Genomic DNA, 26,125 nt, shown 5'->3' with positions numbered 1-26,125 from the left:
ATCTGAGGATCTAATATTGTTCTGAACTGTACAAGGGAGGCAGTGCAGCACAGTGCCAGATCTTCAGTGACAGGGAAGAAGTCAAACTATGCATCTGTGATAGACCAGCACTCAGCCATAACACTATCAAACATGCACAGCTTGTGTTCTTTGTGGGTGCACAGCACTACCTCTTAGCAAGAGAGCTGTAGCCAAAAATCAGATCTCACACCTCTTCAGCAAAGTGCTGTTCATCCAAGCCCCACTGTCAGTGAGAGGGCCATGTGCCACACCTATCATGTTATTGACGGTGCAGGACAATTTACAGACCAATCCCTGTGGGACTGCTGATGCTTGATAATGGACTGTGTTACAGACCATGGTTGGTTGCTCATACTATTAGGGTCAAACAGGGTCTACCACGGGGCTAGCACAGGGAAGCGTGAGCTGTGAAGCTGAATGCAATCTGGGTGAGGCAAAGGAGGGAAAGCTATAGCAGGATAGGAGGGCAAGGAAAAAAACTGGGAATGCTTTTGTATGTGTGTGTGTCTCTATGCACTCGTATGCTGCATGTCTGTGTATGTGGGTGGAAGCGTGTGTGTGTGCGAGAGTTCCGCTGTTTGCAAGGGTCCTTCCACGGAGCTGACTCCATAGCAATCCAAACCCTCCCAAGGGTCCCACCCTTGGAACAATGAAGCCAATCATTGATGTACTGAGGGCATCCTTAATCTGATGTGCTACCCTGCTATAATGCCAGCCCGACATAATCGTAGTAACACTTAGGCTATTGTGAGCATCCATGGTCTGATGATGCCCACTCTTCGTATAATGCTGATGAAGGCATAATGGCGGTAATTAGTGGCACTTAGTGGGTATCTTTGGCATGATGATGGCAACCCACGGGATTATGCTGACCTTACCGTATTGATAGTAATTCTTGGCATGTTGTGATCATCCATTGCAGACAGCGTCCACCTCTTTCCTAACTCTGGATTTGGCGTAGTAAAGGCAGTTCATGACATAATGTGAACAAGAATGGTATGAATCCCTGCATGATGTTGGCCCAGGTGTAACAGTGTTAACTGTGGGCATCATAGCGCCAAGACGCTCCTGCTGGGTAAATGCACTCTTTAGAAGTACAATAAATATAATAAATACAATGAGTAACCCACCACAAGTACAATCATAATGGAAAATTCCTCCATAAAGCTGGCATCCACGCGATGATCTCTTGCCACATTGACATTCAGGGGAGCATTTGCAAACTTGACTTGTGGTATGTATGAGTGTGAGGAAATATCAAGCCAATGTTTAGACGAACATGTATTTGCTAAAAAGGAAAAGCTAGTATTTAATGTCAATAATATGCTTTTTCGTGCAAATAACACATTTTTATTTTGAAGAATATATTGTACCACAATGAAAAGCACACGTGATAGTAAATATATGCATTTTTCATAAACTAGCAAGCTAATGTTTGAGGAAAAGATCACTGCATTTTGAAATGTATATTTAAAGGAGACATTTGAGTAGTGATGATCCCTACTACTGCCTGAGACCTGAGCTTGTGTTTATGGTGCAGCCTGTCTTATGCCCAGACCTGTAAAGTCTCTGTCACCTGAGCAGTGCCACTGTCCAGAACGCCTGTGATATCTGATCAGCTCTGCTGTTAATGTCCTAAAACTGTGAAATGTATCTCTTTTTTAATTTTTTGACTCAGCAATCTCAAGGTGAGTCTCAGTCAAAACAAATGGTTGAGCATCTCTTCAGAAGGAGAAGAATCAAAAAATGAAAGGAAGTGAAGGGCAGAAGTAAAGAAAGATGCAGTTAACAAGTATAGGCACGTTAAATGGATTCTGAACTGCCTGCAGTACTTTTGTATTTTTAAAAAGTATTTAGATAAATTGTACTTTAAAATGCACAATGTTACCACCGATTTTTTTAAATGTATCTTGGGAGTTGAGCCCTCAATAGCCCCTGAGATGGCCAGGCTTGCTTAGCCAACCACTTTCAAAGATCATGTGCCCCTTGTGGTACAGACTGCTACACAATGTGTTTATTAATGTTGATAATATATTTATTTTAGAGCTAGATTCACAAATTCCCTTGTTGAAAAGTCCTAAAGTTTTTCCAGTTTTGTTATTCCCAGGTTTGGAGTACACCTCTGCTTTTTAGGGATGCATCAAGGATCCCAGGAATATTCGAGGAAATGTATAAGTCATTGATTTACTGGAAAATCCAGATCATCAAATACACTCATACGATTTTCATCAGGTGAAGGATTCCGCCTGTGTAAATGTTGCATAGCTGTGCTTTAGCAGATATAGCTTTTCCTTTCTTCCACAGACTGTGCATCTGCAAGTGTATGGATAAGGAACAAAGATCCTTACCTAAACCGGTCCTGAAGGAAAGACCGATTCGAACATGTAGACAGGCAGTGAAAGCCCGCTTCGAAGGAGGGGATATCCAGCTAGCCTGTAGCCTGGTCCGCTTCATGAGCGCAGCAGGAACAAAGTTAAACCCAGCAGCTAACTGATTTACTGGACACAAACCTGCGATTATCGCTTACCTTAAAAAAGGCTGGCAAAATTTCTAATGGCAAAGATCCAAATGAACTTCAACCACCCCGAAGAAATCCTGTTTTAACATAGATATTACGGCATACATTGTTTAAAATCACTGTTCATTTTTCAGCTTCATTAACATGGTTTTATGGATTGGGGGATAGATATTACGGCATACATTGTCTAAAATTATTGTGCTTTTATAGATTTATTAACATGGTTTTATGGATTTGTGGATTTTTTTAGCATGGCTGTAATTCTGCAATGGTTTTAAGTAATCAGGCAAATAAAGATTATCTATCATATCTTTCTTCCACAGAGCAAAAAAAGTGTTTACTGGGAAGAAACTTCTTTCCACAAACTCCCATCATTTGTAGAAGTTTGATCCTCTTCCCCTTACAAATACATCCACACCTCTTTTTGACAGAAACAAATGCGCATGTGTTTACCGGGTGGGAAACTACTGTCCAAAGGTTTGCCCCCTGAGCATTGCAACCACAATATCAATGGGACAAAATATTGAGAACAGAAAATTGAAAATAAAACATTGACACACAAGTAAATGTAGATTTCCTATACCTAACTCCACATCCTATGTACCTACCTTGTGCAATGTCTTCAAGGTACATGTGGAGTTAGGAATAACAAATCTACACTTCACTATATGCACATACCTTTTGATATTTTGTGTTTCGATATTCCTTTCTCAATATTCTTTCACCACCACATTGTTGGTGTTGATATTCATTAGTACAACCCTGTCTAAAGAATGTCGAATATCCCCAGATTTTCGAGTTAGATGGTGTTTGCTCATACTCGGTGGCCCACCCAGAAAGAACCACAGTCATGCCACTATTTTGAAATGTAAACATGCCCACATGCCTCTGGTGGAATGGCTGTGTTTCAAAATACAGTTTACGGATGTAAAGTTACTCCTGTACTGATTCTGCGAATGAAGATGTGAAACTTTGGTCTACCGACAACTTCAAAATTTGCGAACATATACGTGACAAGAATTTTCAATTCTATTAAGGACACGGAGGCGAGAATTTTCAGTAAAGAAAATAGAGAATCTGAGCCTCCGGTCCTGACATAGAATTAGGCGCACAAACCCCTTTTCTGAATCGGTGCTTTGTGCACTTTGTGACCTTCCTGGGAGCCCCAAGAGGCGCTTATGAACTTTGCAGAGCAAACTTTCATTAGTCACCTCAGGCCCGCTTTTCCTTCCATCACACAATTTGTATGGAGAGGAGAGGCCAGAATTCTCCCATTTCCAGGGTTGACACATCTTTTGACCAAGTCGACAACATACCTAATACCAGTACATGGCACACTCCTACATCTACATGTTTAAACACGCGATATACCCTTTGCTTTAGCACAGTCGATTAACACAACATTGGATACACGGTGTAACTTTATTTTCTCAACCTGAATTACAGTGGCATGCCTACTGAATACACTAGTAATTACGCCTGTCCAAGGTACCTTCATGTGGAACAAGAACAATACAAACCATTCCTCAGTACATAACGAGAACGACTGTATCAGCTGACCCGTACTTAATTAGAAAGAGTTCCTCACACAGTGTACTGTACAGAGGCTTATAATATACTCCTTACGTCGTTGACCTTATTTTATCAGAAACATTCGGTGGTGCAGCCAAAACAGTATAACGTGGCGTGCAGTAGAAGCGCGCGCTTCATTAAAAGTGCTTCACGTTAGAAGAGGGACTCATTTCTCATTTGACGTCATGCCCACGCTGACGCCGCCGCAGTGCATTTGTACGCAATAATACACCTGCAAATTGATATAGGCAGAACGAACTCACAGAGGGGTTTATTTACAAGCCCCTTGCGCCACCCTTCCGTCACTTTTCCCATGTTAAAAATGATGCAAAATTGGCGCAAGAGGCTTGTAAATCTGCCCCGCAGTATGCTGGGACTAACTTTTCTGAAGCCCAACCAGCAGTTTCTGAAACAACCCTCCAGAGCCATCACGCGGCAGCACAGCAAGTGCCCGGAATTGTTTGGGTTCCTGGCAGCGCGCCCCCCTAAAAGAGAGGACAGGTCAATACTCACAGCTCAAGGGTGATTTTCGTCTTATTGCCAGGCAGCGAGGAGCCCGCCGCTTGCCACTGGCACATCAGATTTCGTCCGGAGCATTGGCACAGCTGTTTGCACGGGTCAATCTGTAGTGAACTGGCAGGACTGAAGCAAACAAGGAAGAGGAGCAGGCAGGACACATAAAAAGTCCCCATTGTGAGGTGGCTTTGAGGGTTTCAGTTCCAGCAGCCAACTAGTGCCATTGTCTTTGCTTTTTTTAAGTTGGGCAAACGCCGGGGTGAGGAAGAAGAGAGAGAGCAAAGAGGTGACGCGGGCTGCCGCGCGAGCAGGCAGCGTGTGATTTCTCCTCAGCTCTAATCTAATAGATGCTCACTGCGAAGTTCCCGAAGAGCTCCTCCTGTCTTTGCCTCTGACGAACTGCCTATTTATTTTTAACCCATTGAATTATTTTCATGTGCGTTGCCTCCTTCAAATTTCAATTTAAGTTCACTAAAAGTAGCCAATTGCTTTACTTTTCTTGCATACCGTACTGGACACACATTCGTTATTTGTTTAGAGAACAGTGCACGGTGAAATGCATCTTCTGCGCAGCTCGAACGTGGCTTGTGTCTACATATTGTGTTGTTTTGGGCAATCAGTCCCTTGAGTTGCATCCGGCCACAGCTTGAACTCTAACTGTATTAAAATACACTTAACAACCGTGCATCGCCATCTGCAGACAGATATCTGGGCTCCCTTAAGGAGAGCATAGTTGTGATAGACTGAAGGTCTCCCCCAGCCCCGTCTTATCTTAACCAAGTTCTACTTCCCCTGGCGTTGCTCGAGTGCCTCTCCCGTGACCTCCTAGGATGTGTCTCTGTTGACATCAAGGCCCCTGGGAAGGTGCAGCAATGCAGGGTTACCATGGCGCAGGATTGACTGAAACGTGCAGTACGGATGCGGCTAAGTTTATGTAGCCACCATTATTGACTTGTCTTGCATTGAAACACGTGAGCATCAATTCTAAACCTGCACTCTGAGAATCCCCACGTTTGAGAAAAGCATGTATGTTGTGTTAGCAGAAAACAACATAGACGTCTGGCTAATTCTTATAATGAAAGTCCTTTACTCTGCCCATTACCGCAGTGTTTTTAAAACTGTCCCTTGTTGGTGAGTGTGGAGTTTGTTCTACAGTGACAGTGAGGAGTTGGTATAAGCAGCAATTTCCCATTTCTAGAAAAGAAACAACCCCTCCGCAAGTTTCAAGTTTTATTAACGATGCAGATCTTACAATGAGATCTACAGTATACAAAATGACATTCATTAACACAAATTTTAAAAAGCAAGTTATCATCTCAATTGCAGCAGTTACCGTTGCAATACCATTTGCAACAGCCCCTACGCCAAGCTGTACCAGCTAAATAGTTATGCATTTTTAACCAGGGCTTTAAGTGGGATGAAAAAAGTGGGGGGAGCCTCTAAAGAGGGCACGGCCTATGTAATTATGGCATGGCTTTAACACGTAAACTGAAGGCCTCATCTACAAGAAACTGCCGCATCGGCATTGATGCTTCAGTTTCCTTGCGCCTGCGTCAAATGTCTGTGCTACACCATGGATGTGCAGTATTTACAATACTGGGCTCCATGGGCGAAGATTTAACAGATGCATCAGAAATTCTGATGCATCTGTTGGTGCAAAAGTGATGCATTGCTGGATGTTGGTCGTAAAACTGACGCAACTCCAGCAATGCGTCAGAACACAAAAGCAAGTCCGATATTAAAAGCCCTGCATCTGTCTGAACCGGCGTAAGGATTTTGACATAGTCAAGTAATAGAGTGACGCAGTGAAATGTAAATTTCACGGCGCCACTTCTATGTGGCTTTTTTGAGTGGGAACGCATAGCCTGCGTACATTATACTTGGCGCAGGTTTAATGTGACGCAGGGCTTCACATCTTGTCCATCTGCATATCTTAAACCTAATCTCTTTCCTCCTCTGCACTTTTCACTCTCACCTGAATGCCCTTCCTCGCATCTGCTTCACATCACCACCCCACAAACACACAATGTGTGCACTCGCCTGTAAGTCCTGCATTTCCTTTTACTACCCTGTCAATATTTTGACAACAGTCCGACTCCTTCAAACACATTTACAAAAAATCACAATTGCAACTAAAATAAGTGACCCTTGCTTTTTGCTCTCTGTGGGGAAGCCAAGGAATCTATGGCCATGTATTCTGAAAGCCTTTTTGTCCCACAGACAGGCACCATGAGAAACTGGCACTGCCTTCAGCCTCAACGCCAGAGATTTCAATCGTGGCCCATTATAAACACCTGGAGGCCGGTCAGTCCTAATATGCACTATGAAAAAGCAATATGATACACACAAAAAATACAGAAACACAATGTTCTGGTAATAGCTTATTTAATCTTGCATTCCGCAAGAGTGTCAAACATGAAATATAAACAGGAACTAAATTGCTGACATGGACTGCTTTGAATGTGAGAACAACCTTACTGTTCAGACATTGATCCGTGTTCTTTGCCAGTTCACTTATAGACGTGAATCTAGGGCCTAGGGACCCCTTTCGATGTCCGTTTTTAATTACTACTGGATCTGAGGCGCGGAGGGACTCAGCCCACTTAAACCACATCCTTAAAGAGTAAGTAAATCAAAAAGATGTACACCCTTTGGGGGTTTTATGACTCTATTTGTAGGAAAATTGCAGATTTTGGGAACATCTCGATATACAATTGTACTGAATCTGGCTACTGGCAGACTATGGGTAATAGAGTCTTAAAGTGAGATATGACTGAGCTGAATACCACCAGGCCAGAGGGACACACAAGAACAGCCCAGCCTTTTCCCAAGGATGTGCATGGTACGCCTTGGTAATTTGCCCTAAGCAGAAAGGTTATAAACCATTAGAGAGATATAGACAGAATCACAAGGCTTAATCCTGAAAAAGGCGCAGAGCTATTCGACAAGCAAAAGGCTTAACACAAAACTGATGAGGTATTTTAGATCAGCTATCATATATTTTGCTTTGGTGCAGTAACATTTTGCACAAACATTTTAACTGACCAAGAGGTGCAAAAAACTATTTATGCACTCGGCTATCAGTGCAAGTCAGATATTTGCAAATGCCAAATGTTTAAATACCTCATTTGAACTAGTCAGACAATGCAACTGCCATTTTTGCACCAGGCTGTTAGGGCAAACGTTGGTGCAAATTTACCATTGTTCAGGGCTGTGCATTACTCCCTACACCTGCATAACTGATGCAGATTGGAGAATTGTCATTCACAGGTAGAAACTAAAGATTCTCTAATGATTTTAATTGCACATTCTTTAGTAGTGCTTTCCATTTCTTGCTCCATGATGTTGCCCAGTGAAATGACCAGGATGGCACAGACTCTTGCTGTTTCAGTCTTCCTTTGTTTCTACAAAGGTTACCCGGCTGACATTATGAAGGCGGCTAAAACGGTCAAAAGTGATGAGTGTAATGCTTGCAAAAGTCATTGATACCGGTAATCACCCAGGACAGATCCCATTGCTTGATTTGTAAGATAAAGAGTGCTGGTGCATAAAGCTCTGCGCAGAACCACTCAGCGTGCCGAGTACCAAGGCTTGTACTCTTAAAACGATTTTGTGCTCCTTTAATTAACTGTGAGACTCTCCCTGCCCCTTTATCTCACTCTTGCAAGCTCCTTCTTTCTTCCTCTCTGACGGTTTTAGCTTCTTTCTATTCCTCCGTCTTTCTGATCTGTGTGTTTTCCTGCTCTTCCTCTCTAAATATGTCATATGGAAAAATAAGTGCCAGTCCTAAAAAATAAGGGCCCGTGTCCCCCACCGGCTCAAATTAAGTACTGACACTTGTATCCCATTGTGTTTTTTTGCCTGTGTTTACACACTAGGAAGACAGCAAAAATAGGTAAATCATTCTTGGTCCTACTCCAGTAGGAACAGTCCAGCCTTGACTTCTAGACCATGGCCCCTCTGAGCAGGACACAGACAACTCCAGACTAGTTTTGTTCATGCCGAGCCTCAACTGCATTTTGATCCTATGCCATAGGAGGCATGAGACCCACATCTGTGCATTACATTAAAAACACATGATCTGCAGGTGGGCGGCCACACTTCATCTGCAAGGACATACTTAATCATTCAACTACCTGGGCTCTTGGCAATCTTTCTCGAGACTGGGGACCGGGGGGGGGGGGGGTACTCAGTCAGCATTGCTTGACATTATTGTCAATTTATAACATCTTAGAACAAGGAGACACTGCACTCCTTATGGTCTAAGAATGTGCACAACTAATTGCACCCAGGTTGAAGGGGATTGCAGGCTATATTATACACGTATATTGTGGGCTCAGTTCAGATTAGGTGAGCCATAGTTGGACTGACCTTTCATTCCATTGGGCTGGAGCCAATGGAGGTCGGTTTTGAAAGCCCAGGGTTGCTTCTAATGCCTTTGCCATTTTCCCTAGCTCTGTGAGATTAGTATTAGCGGGCACAGAGGGCGTGACCAAGATGGCTGCTGGTTAGGACATGCCTCGATCAAGCTCCATCCTCACCATCTCTACAGCATTGACCAAAGCCCTTACCCACTGAGTTTGGCAGCCCCCGCCAACCTCGGACTCCTGTTGTTGCCCGGGGAGCTGACAATGGAGGACTCGGTGCCCCTGCGGCAGAGTTGGCAGTGGTGCCACTGAGGCGCATGGCGGCCGTCGGACGCTGTTGGTGACTTGGACGATGGGGTGGGGCCTTTCTACTGGCCATGCGGTGTGGGCCTGCGGATTCCCCCGGGTGCTCTGCTTTGCCTGAGGAGTGGAGCTCGGCCCTGCACTATCCCCGCGACGCATTGGTTCCCTTCTCAGCTAACGGCAATGAAGCCTGCGGGGGTGTTCATTATGGGGGAAGCCTTTGCCTTGGTCCCAGGCCTCAAGGGTGATGGCCGTGGGACCGGCCAACCATTGGATGCGGGTGAGCTCCCCCACAGTGGATTTCACAGACTACTCCCAAATTGCATGGGCCTCAATCAGCAGTATTGGAGGACTACACTGGGCCTACAGAGCCTTGGAGGTAGGCAACCCGGGCAACAGCGGTGCCTGACCTGGGGTCAATATACTGATGCTGTGGGCCTGGTTTCCTGATCTGGTTGAGTGGCCCCGAAACTGCACCTGCTCCCGCACATACGGTGCCGTCTGCCCTTCTCTTACTCTCGCTTTGTGCTAACTGAATCTTCAAGGAGAGACTAGAGAAGATCCCCCCGCATTCGCTTCTTGGGGTGATCTGGGGTTGACCTGGCCTAGGAGTGAAGATACAGGATCCGGTGTGGCTGCAGGGATCCTCTACAAGCCTGCCCTTCTTGTCCCTAGAGTGGTCTCCCTCTATGATGTTTCTTTGGGGGGCCAGAGTGACACCAGAAATGAACCCGAAGATGCGGTCTGCCCATTGGCGGTTGGGGTGTGCGGTGCTGTGGGGTCACCGATGCTCAGCTGCAAGTGAGTGGACCGGAAATCGCGGTTCCCTGCTGTTTATATGCTGGATTCAGCCCCTGCTGAGATTTCCCCCCTGCCTCAACTACTGTCTGTGACTTGGCTTACCACGATGCCAGGACTAAGGGTAAAAGGAACCGTTCCCTGTGCTTATCAGACACCCAGGAAGAACCACAAGGAACAAGACGGCTGCTGCGAACGTGGAGTTCCCAACCGAAGCAGAAGATGTGGAGAGTCCAGTCACCTGCAGGTTCATGGAGTCCCTTTTCACTTCCTTACGCGAAGACCTGCAGACAGTCAAGAGAGACCTCTCCTCAGACCTACATGAGGACCGTAGAGACTTGGTCAAAGTAGGAGAAAGTGTTGTCACCATGGAAGATGGAGTCACAAAGAAGGATGAAGAAGCAGAAGGCCTGCAACAGGAAGTGCTTTGTCGCCGGGAACAACAAATTGACCTCTAGGCATACTTTGAGGATCTTCAAAAGTGGTCTAGAAGAACATTGTATTTGAGATATTCCAACTGACGCAGAATGCGCTGACCTGGAGGAGGATGTGCAGGCCCAGGGTCACTCCATCATGGGAGGCTCGGCAGATGTTATGATTAAGCTGGATAGATGTCATCGTGTTAGGCTGCTGAGACAGGTGAGGATCCCTCCGGCAGACATCTTGGAATGTGTTCACAATTTTCAAATGAAGGAATCCATCTTGCATAAATCCTGAGATGTCCATCCAGTTCAATTCAGGTGCCATTTGCCGCAACTGTACCAAAACTTAATGATAATCTCACTACCAAAACGGCATGACTTTCACCCAGCCACAGCCTATCTGGTGGACATTGGCATTTCCTATTATTGGTGTTATCCATTCAGGATTATCTTTCACCTTGAAGGAAGAGTGCTCCAAATCAGATCCCTCTCTGAGGCCTAAATAGTTCTTGGTCTAGAATATCCCTCCCATGATACACATTCTTTTGACATGCAGGATCTTTCGGGGTCTCGCCAATGTCACCGGACCCGATATAACGCAGCCCCTGGGATCTTATGTTCTGACCCTGAGACCATGTATATACAAAGGTATCCCCCGGTTGCTTTTAAGCCTAAGAGGAGGGGGAGAGAAATCAATACAAGAGAAAAAACCTCTTAGCTAGCCTATCTAATTTTTACAATGGTAATCACTCAAACTAGACATTTCCCCTTAGCACAGAATCTCACTGTACACATTGCTTTTCTTTTTTATTTTATTTATTTATCAAAAATGTTTTTTTTATATCATATACTTTTTAAAAATAAAAATATAATTAATTAGATTCGTAAAAGCATTTACAGATACGACAAAATCATGATGTCATGTCAATTTGCAAGAGACCATTGTTAGCTTCTCTAGGTTTTAGAAGCAAAATATAGTATCCCCCAAAGAAAATATAACACCATCAACCTTTCAATCTCACCTTTCATTCTGCTCATACATACTATGAATCATACCAACACAAACAAAAGGTCACAATAAAAAACTTCTGTAGTGGAGTCCTATTCATAAGTCCTGTAATGACAATTTTCAAAGTACACAGTTTTAACAATCACAGGTCCGTCAAATTAATTTCTCATAGAATATTCTTTTCAGTTGATTCTTGGGTAGGACTCCCAAAAGTGTAATGACTGGTCTACGCACATTTCGTGACTATCAATACATTTGTATCACCTTCATCAGGACCAAAAAGACAAAATAGATTTTCATCTGTATAGTGGTCTGGGGGTCTATATGTATCTAAGAACATAGGAATGTCTCTATTTGGAAGCTCCGAATCATTGTGATCAGACAGTTGTTTTCTCACAGGAACAAATTCCCTGATGTAATTATAGTCTCTTCTCTTCCCACTGTAGGCCTCCTGGGACTTAAGATTGTTAGCCGTAATGTTCAGGGCCTTAATATATCCCACCAAGAGGTCAGCCATTCTCTCTCTCATGAAAAAGTCAGGCAGTGATATCGGTCTTCTCCAAGACACCCACTTTGTCACCAAGGATGTCCGCAGAATGCAGCCCCTTTGGTTTCCACAGCAACACTAGTCGTCTGGTCCCTCCAAAAAGGGTGGGGTTGCCATTCTCTTTTCAAAACTCTTTACAGGAGAATTCTAGATTCTGTGGCAGAGGCCAAGGGGCGTCTCCTTGCATTTCGTCCCAAGGTTGGCTCTTTCCACTTCACTTAAGCTAAGTAAGAAAAACAGGAGAGCTTTCTGACACAGTCCCTGGCCGCTGTTCTCCACACTTTCGACGCGTCAATAGTGGTGGTGGGGGGTGACATGAACCTTGTAATGAACTCTGACCTGGATCGTTCCGGCCAACAATCCGCACAGACTGGGGCATTCTCACCTTTGGGTCTGTGCTGGCTTGTAACCCGCATGACGTGCGGCGATGGTTGCATCCCATCACTAGGGGCTTTACGTTTTGCTCTGTTGTCCATAAGATGTATGCAAGGATCGATAATTGTTTGTCAACCCAACTGTACTGGGCCTTATAACCGACGCTACTATTGACCCACATTCTCTCTCAGATGATGCACCTATTTCCTTGACGATTCTTCTTCCTCCCTCCCCATCTCATTGCTCATGTTGGCGCCTCTGTGAGACAATGTTAAATTCTCAGCCTGCAGTTGACACAATTCGAACAGTGATCAAAGATTACTTAACTACTAACGATAACAGAGAAAATTCTGCTTGGGAAGCTTTTAAATTGGTGGTTCCAGGAGAATTTATAGCTCTTTTTGCTGCTGAGAATTTCCAGCGTCGGGATAAACGTTGCCGCCTTGAGCAAAAAGTTTCTGAATTAGAAGCCGATTCATAAACGGACTGGGGGTCCTAGGATCTGCAGAGAGTTGGAGAAGGCTCGTCTTCAGCTTAAACAATTAGACCTGGATAGACTGGAATTTGCCATGCTGCACCTCAAACGTCAATTTTACCTTGGCAGCAACCGTTGTGGTTGCATGTTGTCTCACCATCCCTGCAGTAAAGTACATAATGGGTCGGGAAAAAGCAGTCGAACTGGTCCCAACTCAGAATCCAGTTGCGATGAAGGTATCGCCTCAGGTTTACAGACCTTCTATACCTGTCTTTATTTGTCTACAGATGACCTTGTTAGTGCCCTGTGAAATGTTTCTGCACTATTAGTCTTACCTCTCTACCTGCTGAGGAGTCTCACATTCTTGATCAGCCTATCCTAATCGAGGAAGTGGTATCGACCATAGCGCGCCTAAAACCACTGAAAGCTCCTGGACATGATGGTTTTAGTGCCCCGTTCTATAAGACTTTCTGCCAAGACTTAGCTCCTTTACTCACTCGACTTTTGGCTTCTTTCTCTAAAAAGGGCTCTCTGCCGGATTCCATGCTGGAAGCCATCACTTCGGTCATCCCCAAGCCGGGCAAAGACCCCACACTTTGCGGGTCATATAGACCCATTTCTCTTTTAAATGTGGATGTGAAGTAGTTTGCTAGCATTTTGACGCAGAACCTTAATCCCTTAATGCCAGGTCTTTATAGACCCAGATGAATCCGGTTTTATTCCTTCTCACCAGTGCGGAGACAACACTAAGCATTTCTTTCACCTGTAGATATAACACATCGGTCACGCAAAAAAGCTCTGGTTTTCTCTATTGATGCTGAAAAGGCATTCGACTGGGTAAACTGGCCTTATCTTTTTGACACACTTTGGATTTTTGGCATTGGAGAGAGATTTAGGAGATGCATTTGGAGCATATACAGCACTCCTTGGGCATTGGTTAGGGTAAATGGAGCTCAGTCCTGTCCATTACCCATCCTCCTGAGCATTTGTCAGGGATGCACTCTTTTGCCGCTTTTATTCAAGCTATATGTAGAGCCCCTAACGTAAAGATTCAGTGATAACTCAGATGTTAAAGGGATTCCTTTCGGGGCTGACACCCATTTGAGAAGTCTCTATGCCGACAATGTCATTCTGCCCATTATGGAGCCTTTGACCTCTCTTCTGGCATTGATTACAGACCTTCAGCTATTCAGTGAGATCCCTGGGTTTAGGGTTAACCTGCAGAAATCATAATTTTTTAAATCTTTTGGCTGCATCTGCGACTGAGACTGCCTTACGTTCTCAGTTTCCCTTTGAATGGCAACAGATGCCATTCCCAATCTAGGCATTACTTTGGCTCGCACCATACCTCAAACGCTAGCCCTCAACTGTGTCTCTTGTTACCCAAACTCGTGAGGACCTGCCGTTCTGGAATTACATTCTTCTCTCCTGGATGGGGCGTGTTGCTGCAGTTATCTATATCTTTCACACTCTAACTCCTCCTCCTAACACTATTCATTTCCTACAATTGGATGTTAATACATTTATATGGCGGGTTGGAAGCCTCGCCTTCACAAACACATTATGTACCGCTCAAAGCAGGACGGGGGAATCGCGCTACCCCAGTTGCTGGGATATTACCAAGCTTCCCAGCTACAGTTCTTGTGGAGTGGAACCGGCAACTCTCCGAAAACATTGGAACTTTATGGACCAAGCAGTTGCGAGTACAAAGATTTGGGAAGAGATATGGCTCCCCTGCAAGCATAGAGCTTAGGGCCTTTACTCATCACCAGTTATGGAGGCAGTCATCAGGGTCTTGGACTCAGTTGCAACTAGGGCGCACTTACCACTTTCCCTTTGCTTACTCTTTTTGCTAACCCTGACTTCGTCCCCGGTATGTGTCAGGGCCGATTTCACCAATGGATTGATGGGGGTTGTAAACAGATGGCCTGCCTTTTTGACGTACATGGCCTTATTTCTTTTGAGCAACCCAAAACAGACTATTCCCTGACTGATGCCGACTACGTCTCCTACTTACAATGACGTCACTTGGTGACAGGGGCTGAGATGCGACATCGTGCAGGTATACCCACTGGCTGTTTTTTTAAGGTGGACAATAGAGGCTTAATGTTGGACTTGGCCCTTTTTGTAGGGTCATCCCAGAACTTTTTGCCTTCCTCCTGTATTTTTTCTGACCTGTTGGTGGCGGTTTTATGACTTTGGGCACTTTATCGCTGCTGATCAGTGCTAAAGTGCATGTGCTGTCTCTTGTAAACTTGGTAAGATTGATCTACACTTGTTTGGCATATCTAATTTACCTATAAGTCCTATAAGTACACTGGTATAACATATACCCAGGGCCTATAAATTAAATGCTACTGGTGGGCTTGCATCGCTGCTTGCAGCGTTGCTTGTGCCACCCACCGACATAGCCCTTCAAACCTGTCTCAAGCGTGTTCCACTGCAGGGCTTGCGCGTGCAGTTTACTGCCGCCGTGACGTAGCATGTAAATTGGTTGCCACGTCTGCAACTCCCCTTTTACTGCATATAAGTCATCCCTATGGTAGGCCCTAGCTAGCCCTATGGGCAGGGTTCAGTGTAGGTAAAAGGTAGGACATGTGCCATAACTGTGTGGCATGTCCTGGTAGTGACGAACAGCCTATTTGGTTTCTCACTGTTGTGAGGCTGCCGCCTCATAGGGTTGCATTGGGGATTCCCTGAGATGTGCTTCAGTGGTAATTTCTGATCTGAGAGTGTTAGCGTGACCATGTTTGGTATGTTTGAAATAGTAGTGATAAATCCTGCTTATTGGTGAAAGCAGATTTATTATTACTATTTTAGAAATGCCGCTTTTAGAGTGGGTATTTCTGTGTGCTTATGTGTCTTTGTGCCCTGCCTGGATGTGTATGACTGACAGAGGAGATGGGATGTCCATTCACGCCAGCCAGTCCCAAGGGGGGTTGGGGTGTGTCCTGCCTTTCCTGGGTGACTCGGCGCTAGGCTGAATAGACCTTATCTGCATTTGGAGTGGTGATAAAAGTTGCACCTGTTCCTGAATAGGGCTGTGCCTGTCTTCCACAATGCTGGCTCCACCCCCCAGTGGTGTGTCTGGTGCCTGGGCTGGAAATGTGAATAGGGGTGTTGTGCACTTCAATGTGAACCCATGAAAAAAGAAAACACTGCGTGTCACCAGAGGATTGCTGTGCTTGCAGGGAACCACCACTGTGACTTTGCCTTGTGTGCTGATCTGGTGGAGGAACTGCATCTATGCCCAAGGGCCCTGTGTGCTGGCCTGCTGCCAGCTTTCCTAAAACTGCATGCCCCCAGTGCTCTTAAGGGAGCCATCACACAAGGAGCGCTGTGGACTGTTCTTGGGGGCTGCTCTGTGTTGGAGAAAACATAGCGCTGGTGAGCAATTGATGTTCCCTTTTACTTGTCTCCATGGTGGAGACAGGCAGAGCGCTGTAATGACCTAGATCAGAGTGCGTGGGAAGCGCTTTGTTGTTGACCCAAATGTATGAAGTGCAGTACGTGGAGCGCTCTTCCCTTTGCAGGAGGGAGCACTGTGAACTAGTGCATGGTGAGCACTTTGATTCTCAAAATGCGGCAGGCGCAGGGGAGTGCAATCGCACCGTGAGGAGACGCCGCAGATCAGAGGTCCGGCAGGAGGGAGCTGCCTGGAAGGCGTTGCCAGGCAACCAACATGAACACAAAACGGCTGGGGATGCGTTGGCATCATCATCCGCACCAGCCACAAAGGGCCTAAGTGTCCGCGCAGGGCCCAGAGAAGCAGCACGTCCCTCTGGAGCCCGGCAGGGAGCTGAGTGCCTGTAGGACTGGCGTGTCCTTGACCCAAGCCACGCTGCCTGATGAGGCAGCTAGAGACCAGTCGAGGTCTCAGAAGTGCCCTTTGTAGGAAGCGGGCCAAGGCAGCTACACTGCCAGTCTGAGGGCAGCAGCTGCTGGCTTAGGGGAAAATGGGAGACCAAGGGAGATCTTCCCCCTGCCCAGTTGCAGTGTAAGTGCCTCACCTCCTTCACATCTGCACCTCTTGGGGACATTGTTGTGTTTGGCAGCTTGGGGTAAACCTCGACAGAGGCTCCCACTCCTCATCCAGAAAGAGGAGTAGTATTAGCGATTCCCGAATAGGAGGGAACCATCCCGAATTGCCGCATTCCCTGTTGTAGGCGGGCACGTGGCCCAGAAGCCTATGGGAATGATACAAGGACACCAGCTACCCACATAGGAATGCAGGTGCTGCGCTGACAGTTGTTCTCATCTATGGTAGTGTGTACACTAGTAATGTGATGTGTTGTACCCTGATGTAATGTTGCCTACTACAGGGATATTCACAGTGATGGTGATTTTCTAATATGTGCACTCTACAAGTGTTTAATATAGTGCAATGCTGATGAGGTTGATGCATAATGTTTTATGCTAGGTGCAATCCTACTACTAGTTGCTGGTTATCCTAACTGTGATGTTTATGACAAGTGCCCGATTGGCAAGGTGGTTTGTGTAATCCCTGTGACGTCATGAAAAGTGCCTAGTGGCACAGTAATTTATGTGATTGTGATCTAATGTGTTTTTACGAATAATACAAAGGATATTTTTATATAGCCTTGTTTGGAGTCTCTTTTGTGGTGTGCATCCTGTCACTGCTGTGTGATTGTGTTGCGCAAACGCTTTACACATGGCCTCTGGGATAAGCCTGACTGCTCTGCCAAACTACCAAGGGGGTGAGCAGGGGTTATATTCAGTGTGTAACTCCCTTGCCCTGACTAGAGCGGTGGGTTCTGCCTGGCTTAGTTGCATACCATTGCCAACCAGAACCCCATTTCTAACACTTAATATCCGAACTTTATGCTCTGCTAGGAGGTAAGGGGCCCTAGATCAAATCTTGGGCTCAGCTGCGTTTGGAGTCCGAGATAGGTAGCCTCTCTCTACCAAAGAATTGGCTTACATATTTTACTGGGTACACCACACGGCCCACTCTTTGGCCAGCACTAAAACCCCTTACAAAATTGCCTCATATTGGTAACCCTGGGCGTAGTTCACGTAGTGGCGCTACGTGAAGCTACGCAAAAATGTTCTTGCACTACGCGAGCTACGCGTAGCTTCGCGAGCGTGCGTAGTTGCTTGGGGCGCACGTTCGCGATGCGTTTTTCTTGTTCGGGAGCGCGTTGTGCGTGTTTGGGGTGCTGTTCGGGGAATAATATCTCACGAACTTAACCATGCGGTCACCAATGGGCGCAGCCATCTTGTTTTTCAAGTGTCCCGCCCGATCGCGATGCCTTATTTCCTGTTCCGGGTCGCGTATAGCGTGTTCGCGATGCGCATGTCATGTTCGGGACTGCATTTTACTTGTTTGCGACGATTATTGCGTGTTCGCAAGAAATATCGCGTGAACTTACCCACGCGGTCGCGAATGGGCGCGGCCATCTTATTTTTCACTCTATGCTATGGTTCTGGGCCTACTTTTCTATCCTCCCTTAATCTTTGGAATCCTTAGTTTTATACACAGTTTTTCTGACTTTTTTTTATTTATCATCTATCTCTCTCTGTCCTTAAGTTTATATTTTGCATTTTATTTCTACTTTTACTGTGTTTTTTTTACTTTTATTACTTCTTTCTTACTTCTTCCCCTAACTTTCTTTTTCCCTTCTAACTTTTCTTTTCCGCCTCCCACCCACCCCAGAACGATGGCCAAGGGCACTGCCACTAACGGCTCAAAGGGCAGGGCGCCTGTGCCCAAGAGCCGCCTGCCTTGCGGCAGAATGCGCCCTGCAGGGGTTCAGTCCCGGCAGCTTTTTGGTGAGGCGGAGGTGGCCGCCCTTGTTTTTTTATTCAGCACCACCTCCCCTTGACCTTGGCAGCAGGCGCAGGCCCGGCTCCGGGTACGCTACCCAGGAGCATCACCGTCGGTGGGCGAAGGTGCGCCGGGCAGTGTTTTGGTGCTCAGGGGTCCGGCGCACCCATAACCAGCTGGCCCACCGGTGGTCTGACATCCTGGACCGGGAGCAGGACCTGTTGGACCTGCTAGGTGTCGAGGTCATTGGGCTTGGTGAGTAACTTAGTATAAGTATTGTTGTGTATAAATATTTGACGAATAACAAGATTACTGCTGCTAACGTTGCAAGTAAATTACATTTCAAAATCTTCTGTGATTGTAGGACCCAGGTCACAGTGCTCGGCGCTACTCTTACTTGTTTGCAACTTTGCTGAAGCTTGGGCTGATTAATGTAAGAGTTTATTTTAGAAAACTGAAGTTAGGTAATACTATTGCTAGAGAGACTCTAGTCCTTCCATTGTCTTCCTGTGAAATAGTGGTGGATGGATACTAGGTTTAGTTAGTATTAGTTAATACATTTTTTACGGTCTCCATGACGCCTCCTCTGTCACTGAGTGCTGCTTACCCCAGTCCTCCGTAGAACCTTTTGTAGTTTGTTTAGTGAGTGGTAGGCTTAGCAGGGTCAGTCAGTAGCAGAACAAGATCAGATGCAACCAACCCACAATTTGGTGTATGCACAAATTTAGGCATGTGTCCTCCATCTCATCTATGCATTTTTGATGGCTAAAAAAATGGAAATTATAAGTCTTAGTGATCAATTGGCCCGTCTGGAATAGGTGGTCTAGGTCAGGTGGTACTTAGGCTTCATTAGTATTTGTAATCAGAATGATTATGGAACACTGGAGTGTTCATAAATAAGTAGACGATCCGTGAATCCAGCAAGCAGCCCAGTAGTCGATCCTTCTGATTAGATAGGTCAATTTTATTGCAATTGTTGTTTCCTAAAATGTTTTTTGATTTTTTTTTCAAATGATTTATTTGTTTCACAGCACTCCTTAATGTTTGTCTCTTTCTTTATTATATCTTACATGAACAACAGCACCACCCAGGGGCAAGAAGACAGGGTCCGAGTCGGCGGGACAACAACAACCAGGAGAGGACCGCTCCTCTACCGAGGCTCCTGCTGCAGGCCCCAGTAAGACCTCCAGTGGTTAATATTAACAATGATATTTCCCTAACTTTTACTGCATCTTTTTTTTCCGAACTATTAATTATGGTTCCACTTTCTAATTCTATTTTTTATAAAAGCTTCTTTGACCTTGACTATCTGTTTCCAAATTCTGGTTATCCCTGCCTCTAAGTTCCTTCTAACTGCCTCTGCTATGACTCTCTGTACTACTACTACTATTAGTCTGTCTGTAGCTAAGCTTGCCCAGTTGGCCACTCTTTATTGAAGGTTTTCTTTGGAATAAAACTCAGATTGAACCATAGCTCTAGCCACTGTGTCCTGTCCTTTGGGTTGTCCTCTTCTAGTCTTCTTAATCTTGAGGCTTTGAAAATTCCCACCAACGAAATGCCCAACCAGATATTTAACTAGTATTTTGGATCGGATAGTACATATTACTACTGTTGTAGGGATTCTGCAGAGCCACATACAGAACTATGCACAAGAAAATAGGATGTTGGTGATGGGAGGTTGGACCTTACTCCCACCTCAGGCAGAAGAACCCACAATCCCCTGACCGACTAGCTATAGTGTCTCATTAGGTCCCACTCCCGACCCCCCACACAAGATACACAATGATGATGAGACAGACAACCCAGAACATAATAACACCCTTTTGCTCACTCACTTGTGTAAGTCCGCCCCACCACACCAAATACCACAGAGTCTATGTGTAAGTTCAAAATGTTTATTTTCAAATAAGTAACAAGCTCTGTACGTCGTTCTATGAAATTATTACTACAGCCAGCTTCAACAGCAAAAAGCATAAGATTAAAACAGTAAACATTTACAAGTGCATGACAAGACAAAAGATCTGTGTGAATTCTGGAAGACCCCTCACCGTAGAACGTAGAAATACTGGTTACATCATGCATCATAAGCTCTGCAAATCTCTGGTTTGTAGAAGGGAATCTTCCGCCTATTATGAGAAAAATGGTGCGCGTTAGATAGTATACTACAATAATGCAAGCATTTCGCAGTCATGGCAAAAAGTGTAACATGTACATGTGATGACTAAACAATACAGACTAACCGAACTCCATAACAAAGTGGCTTGTTTTTCGACCTCTTCACTTGAACGCAACCGTCATGTGGCCTCAAAGGCGTCTACTGCACAACAAGCTGCGAGGTTTAATATGCGCAAAAAGAGTAGTAGACATGATGAATCTAAAAGGGTTACATGGCTCAGGCTAACTTTCCAAAGAGTAGAGTAGTACTAGATGACCCTAGGGACCATATACCACTACTAGTGTCTGTCTACTGACTCTCCTGCCCTAGTACCCGATTTGGACTAGTGATGATGTATGTTGTATTAACTTTTTTTTCAATCTTCCTAGTGAAAACTAATAAAATAGGGGGAGGTGTACAGGCATCTAAAAATATGTAATGTTTTTTCTAGGCATACTACCAACCACCAGAGCCGGCGGGGCCAGCGGCGATGGCGATGTGGCCATTCCGGAGGGGGCGGGAGACCAGGCGGCACCTGCAGGAGCTACAGGGGGGGAGCCAGCAGCAGTGGCGTGCGGTGGTAAGTTATATTCATTACTTCTTGACATTACTACTAGATGGAATTGTGTTCACTTCACTCACTGTACTGTGAGACTTATTAAGTTGTAGTGAATATTATAGAACGGTTGAAGAAGACACCCTTTACTTAGCATTAGCAACGTGAGTTGAGTAACCAATGGCCTCTTCTATCTGACTCCAACTCAGCTGTGAAGGTTTTCAGATGACCTTGATGGATGTGTTGAACAAAGAGGGAAAGAAGGGTGGAAGGAGTAAGGACGGGCGAGATGTAATATGACTGGCAGAGAAGGATATGTTGGAAGCATGCATAGGTGGCTGATAGGAATCAGATCAGATGCATGGGTTGTTGAAGGATGGGTGGAAGGTGAAAGAGGATGCCTGCCTGGGTGGGCGACACAGTATGGGTGGATACTAGATAGCAAGAATCATCAGCGGTGTTTGGTTCAAACTCAAAGCCAAGGCAAGCAAGCAAGGAGCTGACGCATGGGTGGTTGTTGGTGAGACCAACTAAGGTTTGTTAAGAGATATATAAAAAAGAATGATGGACATTTACTTTAATGGATGTATGCCTGGATGTACTATCATCAATAGACAGCATAGGTGGAGACTGTCACTGGAGAGTCTTACTTTGAAGAGAATGTAAAAGAAACTGCGCCAGAGTAGCAAAGCGGAGGGGAATATAAGTAGTATTTTCAGAATACAGTTGACTCACAGTAGTTTGCAAGCACATCTTATATATATATTATCAAGCGCCTTCCTCCGACTCCGAGGACCACTCCCTACCTATGTTAATGTATTTTCGATTGTGTCAGCCAGCCTGCAAAGGGTGGTCTATCTGTTGGTTACACAATCAATGAAAACAAAGTACCCTATGCAGTAGCGGTCGGTGATGGGAGTGCTGGCGGGCGGTGACGTGGGGAGGGGCAGGGTGGGGGGAAGTAAGCTATGTATTACGGCCAAATACAGGTAAGTAAACATAAAAATAAATAAAACGATTTTCATTGTGCGCACTGCACCGCCAAATGCGATGCAGTGCGTGCAACAAAATTTGTTTTATTTATTTATATGTATTGTTTACTTACCTGTGATTGTCCATAATCCATAGTTTACTACCCCCACCCTGCCCTCCCCACGTCACCGCCCGGCAGCACTCCCACCACCGACCGCTACTGACCTGATGTCGTGTTACCATCTATAATATAAGCAATGATCATTGGATCCGATAAATAATCTGCCTTTTTGTAGTACCAAGGGCAGGGTGAAAGTTAAATTGAGCAATTGCCCTCATGTAAGAGAGAGAGTATGGCCAGTGCCACCCGTAATACAAAAATATGAGCTTCCCCACCTGCAGACAATAGTAGTAAATTAAAACTAACGTGAGTCTGCATCATGTGACTCGTATCTTTTTCTCTTGGGTGCAAACTTAGCTGACTGAGCAGGCATGCTGGCTACAACAAGGTTATGTAAACTAGAGATAAGAACAAGACGACTGGTGTGTACTGGAGTACATAGTGCTAGTATAATGCCTGAAACTCCCACAAATGTTAGAGTCCGAGGAAGTAGGAGGATACTTACCACAAATGTTATGTACTGTGCTTGCTAGTGATACTGTGCCACTATGTGTTGAATGAATTTTGTGTTACTGTTTTGCTAAGAGTATTGGTTACAACAATGTTCTTTTTCTTTCTTGATATAGATCCTCCTTCCTAACCAAAACCTACGCGGAAGGAGTTGGCAGCCAGGGCCCTGCGCCGTAAACTGGAGGCCATTTGTAAGGAATACCGGCGGCTGGTGGCTCAGGCGGGGGTGGAGGAGGAGGCGGCTGCAACTGCAGCCTCGTCCAATGCCCCGGGCCCCAGTCAGGCCCGCCTCTAGTTTTACGGCACCGTGGTCAGGCAGCCGCCCCTCGTCGTGCCTCAATATCAAGCACTGCTGCCCCCCACCCTGGATGTAACTGCAGGGCATTTCGTCGCCAGATGCTCCTCTGGATGGCATGCTTGGAGGAGCACCTAGAGGAGCGGATGAAGATCCTGGTTGACAAACACCTGAAAGCCCTCCAAATTTAGGACCTTGTTGATTTGCCCCTTTTTGAATTATTTTTGTTGGGTGGTGGGTTTTGGGCGTTGGGGTTTTTTCTGGACATTTGGGACTTTTGGACATTGGTTGGGGTTAGGGAGGGGGTGGGTCAGGTCAGAGTGGGATAGTTTATTTTTGTTAGGGTATTAAATTATATATTATTTACTTAAACATACGATGTTAATGTTTTGTGGGTGGGTTACTGTTTTACGTATTTAAGTCACATGGTTGGTTTCCTTGCTGCTGCAGGCCCGCAGCCAGTGTTTGATTGAAAAGATCTGCCGATTTTGTAACACACAAACAGATAGATGTGGTACCCCTCACTGAGTTATTTTATTGGTCCTAATAGTACTGTCAATCTCTCCTAGTCCATTATACCTCCCATCAAACATATCTTACCTGTGATTGATGATGATGAAGTTCGGCACTGTGATGGCTGCATGGTTGGTTTCCCAAGTGAATGGAGAAGATGCCATGGTTGTGGTGGTAGTAGTAGACACTGGCACTAGCATTTGGGAAAAAAAAGAGACAGTCACTTGCCTGAGAGAGACTGTGGGAGGAGTAGTAGAACAAAGTAAAGTACAGCATGGATGGGCAAACAGAAGAAGATCCTTGCCCAGCCTTGAAATTCAATTAGTGTTGCTTTCACCACATCTGCCCCAGCAAGCGTGTGATCAATTGTTGGTGTACATTTAATGTAGTCACATCACACCTCAATATAAATCACACAGCCCGGGGAAGGAGGGTTAGGGATTGATGAATGGATGGGAAGGGGGGTTTAGGGAAAGGTTTGACAAAGAAAAACATACAGTATGTATGGACACATCAAAAGTAAAACACAATCTTGGAAGACGACCATGATCCATTATCCAAGAAATCTATAAAGGGAGAAAAAGGAAATGCATTCATGATGATGAAGAGAACTTGATGGTTAATGAGTTGTACTTACTAACTACTACACCATTAGACAGTACAGGGCAGAAATTATTAATATGAAACTTGCCTTGCCTGTCTGCCCTCAGAGCGAACCAAATTATATGCTGTACCGGGCTTACTTTTATTTTTAAAGCTAGCAAAGAAAATGAAAAAATAGTTGTAGGGATCAATTACCAAATAAACTGTAAGTCTCACATTAAATATGATCCTCCTGTGGCAAAGAAGACAAAAAGGACTGACTGAAAAAATATCTAGGTTATGCAAAATAGTACAAGATAGTTAAACTATGATTCCCATCACCCACAGCAAGTGGCTTGCTTCATCATTTGGGAACCAGGAACTGTCATTCGACCACTTACTACTATGAAATGTAGATTGTGGTCTGCAGATAAGTCCCCGAGTGAATAACCGTATCATTTATATGTGAGAAGCCAATATTATTTCAATGGGGTGATGTTTGCAGTGCCGGTGATAATGTGAAAAACAGAAAGGTGATATTAAAATTGGCTATCAAGGCCCAAAGATGATGTTATGAGGCGCTGCCCTGATGCCAAAGTAAAAACAGTGCTTATACAGCTTGAAATAATAGCTGTGAAGAAAACAGGTCTACATGTTTCAGCCCATGGATATTCGAATCCGGGCTTTCGTCAGGACCATGGGATAAGCTACTGCAAAAAGGTGTTAATGTATGAAACAATAAAAATATTTTCTATTTTGTGACTTCTTTGAGTCCCAGGGAGAATGGACAGATAGTGATTCCAGAACCAAACCCGATATATTGCGGGTACGCACCTCGCCTCACCTGGCAACTGCTCAGGTCATGAGGCACCGCTCTATCCATCTACACCTTTTTGCAGTAGCTTATCCCATGGTCCTGACGAAAGCCCGGATTCGAATATCCATGGGCTGAAACATCTAGACCTGTTTTCTTCACAGCTATTATTTCAAGCTGTATAAGCACTGTTTTTACTTTGGCATCAGGGCAGCGCCTAATAAAATCATCTTTGGGCCTTGATAGCCAATTTTAATATCACCTTTCTGTTTTTCACATTATCACCGGCACTGCAAACATCACCCCATTGAAATAATATTGGCTTCTCACATATAAATGATACGGTTATTCACTCGGGGACTTATCTGCAGACCACAATCTACATTTCATAGTAGTAAGTGGTCGAATGACAGTTCCTGGTTCCCAAATGATGAAGCAAGCCACTTGCTGTGGGTGATGGGATTCATAGTTTAACTATCTTGTACTATTTTGCATAACCTAGATACTTTTTCAGTCAGTCCTTTTTGTCTTCTTTGCCACAGGAGGATCATATTTAATGTGAGACTTACAGTTTATTTGGTGTATTATATGTTGATTTGGGGATAAAAACTGTTTAAGTCTATAAATCTATCCCTTAGACCCCCACTCTTTGAGAGATTTATATTTTCTACTGGGATCAATTACCAAACATACCACAACACACAGTCGTAATGATTGAAGAGAAAAAAGGAATCAAATAAATTAAAAGACAAATGATGAATGATACTAAAGTTACTGTATTATCCTGGTCCAATTGTGGAGTTGCATCATTCTCGTAATTCATCTTGGTCCTCCCTTCCATGGACACTCCGCACATCAATCTTGGGTACCACTGCCTGCCTGATTGGTAAGGTAAG

The 26,125-nt window shown here is 44.9% G+C and overlaps 1 protein-coding gene across 1 annotated transcript in view; it reads right to left on the bottom strand.

The window, feature by feature from the left end:
• The window catches only part of LHCGR (luteinizing hormone/choriogonadotropin receptor), a 789,694-nt gene extending 784,765 nt beyond the window's left edge, over positions 1–4,929 (bottom strand). Inside the window, exon 1 of the mRNA XM_085609368.1 lies at positions 4,625–4,929. Coding sequence (XP_085465494.1) covers positions 4,625–4,803 — 179 coding nt within the window. The 5' untranslated portion in view covers positions 4,804–4,929. The remainder of the gene's footprint in view (positions 1–4,624) is intronic.
• Positions 4,930–26,125: the final 21,196 nt, after the last annotated feature.

The sequence above is a fragment of the Triturus cristatus genome, chromosome 6 (assembly GCF_964204655.1).
Source record: "Triturus cristatus chromosome 6, aTriCri1.1, whole genome shotgun sequence".
NCBI classification, from domain to species: Eukaryota; Metazoa; Chordata; class Amphibia; order Caudata; family Salamandridae; genus Triturus; species Triturus cristatus.
This window is presented reverse-complemented; position numbering and strand designations above follow the sequence as displayed.